This window comes from Sorex fumeus, unplaced genomic scaffold (assembly GCF_029834395.1).
Source record: "Sorex fumeus unplaced genomic scaffold, SorFum_2.1 ptg000030l, whole genome shotgun sequence".
Taxonomy (NCBI): domain Eukaryota; kingdom Metazoa; phylum Chordata; class Mammalia; order Eulipotyphla; family Soricidae; genus Sorex; species Sorex fumeus.
Window position 1 is genome coordinate 14,882,375 of NW_026606087.1, and position 5,959 is coordinate 14,888,333.

Consider the following 5,959-nt stretch of genomic DNA (forward strand, 5'->3'; position numbering starts at 1 on the left):
ATGAAGCTCTGGATAGTTCTTTCAAATTTGAATAATAACTCATTAGAGTTTTCTTCTTGACATGTTCATTTCATTGATGTTTTTTTATTTTATTTTTTGATTTTAAAATATGTCTCACTGGGCTTGGAGCAATAGCACGGCGGGTAAGGCGTTTGCCTTGTACGGGGCAAACCCGGTTTTGATTCTCAGCATCCCATATGGTCCCCTGGGCACCAGCAGGGTAATTCCTGAGTGCAGAGCCAGGAGTAATGCCTGTACATCTCCAGATGTGACCCAAAAAGCAAAAAAAAAAAAACAAAAACAAAAACAAAAGTCTCACCATTGTCTCTGGCTCATTGAGTCTCATTTGGCGATCAATTGTGAATCTTATGAGCTTTCCTTTGTATGCAAGTTCCTTTTTTTTTTTTTTAACTTGCTGCTTCCAACATTCTGTCTCTGGTTTTGACTTTGTCATTATAATTGTAATGCTTCTTGGAGGTTTTGGGGGAGTCTACTTTTTGCTGGGAATCTTTTGACCTCTTGGATCTGGATTCTTGCAGTCCTTACATCTATGAAAAATATATTTCTTTAACTAAAGGTTCTTTATTGAATTTGTCTCTCCGTTCTTCAGGGACACCAATGATTCTAATATTGTTCCTCTTATACTCACTCTGTAGTTGTGTGGTATGCCATTTATTTATTTTCAGACTATTTTCCATCTTCTATTGTTTTCTAGAGGCTTCCTGAGTCTAATCTTAAAGCTCCTTAATGTTTTCTGCAGCTGCTTCCATTCTGCTTAGACCTTTTATTGAGCACTTTTTATAACCTACCATATTCTCAAGCCCAATACATCAGGATCCTCCGTGAGCTGTATTGCGGATTCACTACCAGGATCTCACCATTCTACAAAGAAGTGATCGTTGATGTCAAGAGAGGGGTGCGGCAGGGTGATACCATTTCACCAAAACTCTTCAGTGCCACCCTCGAGAACATCATGCGACGACTGGAATGGGAAGGAATGGGAGTGAAGATAGATGGTCGGCAACTACACCACCTCCGCTTTGCTGATGACATTGTTTTAATAACACCAAACATCAGCCAAGCGGCACAAATGCTGGCCGACTTTGACCGTGAGTGTGGAAAGGTAGGACTACAGCTGAATCTTACGAAGACAATGTTTATGAGAAACAGCCTTGTTCCTGACGCCCCATTTGCTCTCAATGGAACGACCATCTCCGAATGCAACAGCTATGTGTACCTAGGTCGAGAGGTCAACATGACAAATGACCTGGCACCCGAGCTGCGCAGGAGGAAGAGAGCGGCTTGGAACGCCTTCAAGAACATCGAAGAAATAGCTAAGAGGACGAAGAACCTCCAGCTCCGGGCACATCTCTTTGATTCCACTGTTCTTCCTGCATTAACATATGCCTCAGAGACCTGGGCCCTACGCAAACAAGATGAGAACGCCATTCAGGTCTCCCAAAGAAGAATAGAAAGAGCTCTGCTTGGAATATCACGTTTCACTCAAATGAGAGAACGAATCCGGAGTTCTGACATCCGTCGACGATCAAGGATCAGGGACGCTGTCTCATTTGCCAAGGTGTCGAAAATCAGATGGGCTGGTCACGTAATGAGATTTAAAGACGACCGTTGGACTAGAGCTGTTACTGATTGGATTCCACGGGATGTCAAGAGACCGCGTGGCCGCCCACCTACCAGATGGTCAGACTTCTTTGTCAAGGTCATGAACGATCGGTTTGAGGCCCTCCATGTTCCCGGAGCGAAGAGATGCCATTGAGCTACACTAGCACGCGACAGGGACAAATGGAGACATTACTGGCGCCCGCTCGAGCAAATCGACGACTAACGGGAAGTTAAGTGATTAAGTGAAGTGATTCTCATATTCTTCATTTATGTCATTTCTAACTGTACTTTTCTTATGTTGGCTTTAATCCTTTCTTGTGCATTGTTAACTACTTGTGCGGTACTTTCTTTGATCCCACTAAACACCCTGAAAATGGTGTCACTGAAGTCATTCCCTGAGAGTCTGCAGAGCTGATTGTTACTGGTAAAGTCTTCTGTGTTATTATTTTTATTCACTATATTATTTAATTCCTCTGTAGCAGGAATCATAATATTTCCTTTACTAATGGGTAAGATTATTGAGTAGAGTGAAGGTGTGCTATACAATGTTCTTTTTGTCAATGTGGCTTTTTGGGTCATACCTGGAAGTGATCAGTGGTTATTCCTTGCTCTGTACTCAGGAATCACTCCTGGCAGTACTTGGGGGACCATATGGGATGCCAGGGATCGAATCCTAGTAGGCCGAACTTGACTGACCTCATGCAAGGCAAGCGTCGTACCCACTGTACTATACTCCAGCTCCCAATATATATAAAATGCTCTTTACTGAAGGATCAAACATGAATTTAGGTACAAGGTAGGAATTTAATATACATTTGTTGAATCACACGTTGTTTTCAACCATATGAAAATGTACAATAGTATCAAACATATACAGACATGCATCAATGTCTGAACATATGTCAATTTTTAATATGTATATTTAATATTTTTAATATTGAAGATTCAGTATATTCAACATTTAATATATTTCATATTTAACATTATATTTAATATTTATAATATCACTTGCTTTAATATTTATAACATCTCTTGCTTTTTTGTAGTGTGTTAAGTTTTTGGAATTCATACATCATCTTCATGTGTATAAATGTATATAAATGTGTACATATATTTGTAAATTATATGAACAGGTATTTAAGAGAGAGACATGTTATGCCTATTAAACTAAAGAATCAGAAAGCTTCAGTTTTCTGCTTTATTCCTGTGATACCATCTCACCCAAGTTTCCTATGTGAGTATGTTCTAGATATCAAATAAAATATACTGTAGTTAGAATCATGGACTTTGATTTTTTTATTCTTCATTTTCATTGAAATTTTGTTTTACCAATTTTCTTACATGTATTAACTAAAATGTTTACTCCCCCAGGCATCATTTACATTTCCCAGAGGTTATAAAATATCTACTGCAGAGTTTAAATAGTAGGAACATCTCCAAGGGAATTATAAAGCCCACAATGATCCTTTCACACAGGGAAAGACTCAAATCTCTGAAAACCTGGCATGAACTCAACACAACACAATTCATCTAGAGAAAAAAACTGCTCATTGGTGTTTGCTCAAGCCTGGAAAATGAGAAAGGCAATGATGAAGGTACTATAGCATGGTGTTAACAGAACAGCTTTCCACATCTGAGGAATATTACAAAGTAATGTAAATTCTTTTTTAAAACATGTATCAAGACGTGTTAATAACTTTAAGAGTAAAAAAATAGAAAATTCTGATAGCTACTCTGAATTCACATAACTTTCTTCTACTGTGAATTCTTGAGACTTCTCTATCAGAGAAAGACAATGTGATTCCCCTGAATACAAACCAGACAGACCTGACTGTCTTGTTGTTAACAGTAAATCGATATAAAAACCAACTACATATTAGGTTAGTACCGAATGCTCTTGAAGTGTTCCTTAAACATCCTATAGAAGTCTTAGTAGCCAGTAACTTGGCTTACGCCTTGAAAAATAAGTATATGCAGGCAACTTTTCTGGATTTAGGTTAACTTATTAAGAAATAGCAAACTGATACTTGCATAATGGACATCTTGATATCAGCTGACATATTGCTGTAGAAAGTTCTGCATTTTTTAATGGATTATATCTAAAACATGTCAATAAATCTATAAATCACATTTGTAAAAATTTGAAATATTTGTCTTTATCATTTGTGAGTACTTTATGAAACTTACTCATGGTAAGAATATAAAAATATTTAATTTGAGTTTTGTTTTTATTTTGATTACTTATTATGGTGAAACAAAAGTGTGGTTTTGAAATAAAACAGAGAAATCTTTTCTATTTCTGCCACATCTTTATTATTTTACTTGGAAAAAATAGATTTATACATAAGCATTATAGAAATATTAAATGTCATATTTATTATTAAATATTGAATGCCATCTATATTGGAGGTACTATGAAAGCATGAATAATTTTTCTGAGTCCAAGGATGTTAAAAACTCCAGGTATATAGTTTATAGGTGTATCAATTTTGTTGTCACTGTCTTGGAATATCTAAATAATTATCTTATTTTTTCATGGTCAAGTTTTTAAAAGTATTGTCAATCAAGAATTGTGGAAAGTTTATTTTCCCATCATGAATTTCCTTCACAAAAATCTATTTTTAATTTACCCCTTGTATAAGTTTCCAATGTTATAAATTTTATGGAGTAGTACAATTGAGGGCAATTTTATTAATAAAAAGGGTTTAAATTTTTTTCTTCTTTTTTACTGTGAGGATCCTGTGTTGTTTATCATGAAATTTGTTGTGTGGATCTCACTGATAAACAGGGAAAAGTTAGAATCAGCAGAACACTATGGAAGTTTTGAGCTAAAGAACATGGTTTATTCTCCAACTGGTCCCGAATGAGATTAACAACTGGCATTGTGGTATGTGATCATTTTAATTTAAGAAAAGATGACTAAAACATGGATACATTTGCTTATGTGCATTTTGGGACCAAGTAATTCTTTTGCATATATTTCAGAGTACCTATCCAGAAACAAAGAAGATAAAGAAAGAAAAAATACCTTGAGTAGCCTGTATCATCATGTTTGGCTTTAATTCTACTGTATTCACCAATCCCAGTACCTTTATCTTGGTAGGTGTACCTGGTCTAGAAGATTTACACATTTGGATATCGATCCCTTTCAGCCTAATGTATGCTGTTGCCCTTATGGCAAACATACTCATCCTTTTTATCATCAAAACTGAGACTGTTCTCCATGAACCAATGTTCTATTTTCTTTCCATGTTGGCTGTTACAGACCTCATCTTATCCACTTCCACTCTTCCCAAGATGTTGGGTATATTCTGGTTCAGCTCTCACGAAATCAACTTCCATGCCTGCCTTACTCAGATGTTTTTCATCCACGCCTTCTCTGCAGTGGAGTCAGGGCTTCTGGTAGCCATGGCCCTCGACCGGTATGTGGCAATTTGCAATCCTCTGAGACACACTTCTATTCTTACAAATTCTGTGGTGATTCAGGTTGGCTTAGTGGCACTTCTACGTGGGTTAGTGCTAATGACACCACATCCCTTCTTGGTTGGAATGTGGTCATATTGCCGCACAAATGTAGTTCCCCACACATACTGTGAGCACATGGCTGTGGTGAAATTGGCTTGTGCCGACATTACTATCAATAGTTTCTACAGTTTGGCAGTCATCATGTTTATTGTTGGAACGGATGTGACGTGCATCTCTTTGTCTTATGTACATATATTCCGTGCTGTATTCGCTCTCCCGTCTAAAGATGCCAGGTTGAAGACCCTCAGCACTTGTGGATCTCATGTCTGTGTCATCCTCACCTTCTATATCCCTGCTCTTTTCTCCTTCCTCACCCATCGTTTCAGCAGGCAGATACCACGTCACACTCATATCCTGCTGGCGAACATGTATTTATTAGTGCCCCCTATGTTGAATCCTATCATCTATGGAGTAAGAACTAAACAGATTCGAGAATGTGTTTTACAATTGTTTATTGCTAAAAACAACTGAGAAATCTGCTTCCCCCTTTCTTTTTAACTATAACCATTCTCTTACAATTCTATAGTGCTAAAATTTAAGATTCTAAAATCAGCAAAACAGAATTTATGTCTCTTACTGCCTTCATTAAGTGGAAGTTGTATACTATTTTTCTAACCAGAGAATATGTAAAACACATACAGCAATGATGTTAACATTAAGGTAATTCAGATTGCTTGGCACCATTTCTAGCATATTTAAGCACATAGCAGTGTTGATACTACTTTAGTTTCAATTGTTTCTTTTATTTTTTTCCCTCCTTGCTTCATAATGGATACTTAGTAGTTCATCTTATAAGATTAGCCAAATAACA

General features: G+C 36.9%; 1 protein-coding gene across 1 annotated transcript; it reads left to right on the forward strand.

Moving 5' to 3' along the window:
• Positions 1-5,619, forward strand: LOC130025467 (olfactory receptor 52E4-like). Its single transcript, XM_056116406.1, has 2 exons — positions 1-47; positions 4,710-5,619. The coding sequence occupies exons 1-2, from the start codon at positions 1-3 to the stop codon at positions 5,617-5,619; spliced, it is 957 nt and encodes a 318-aa protein (XP_055972381.1).
• Positions 5,620-5,959: the final 340 nt, after the last annotated feature.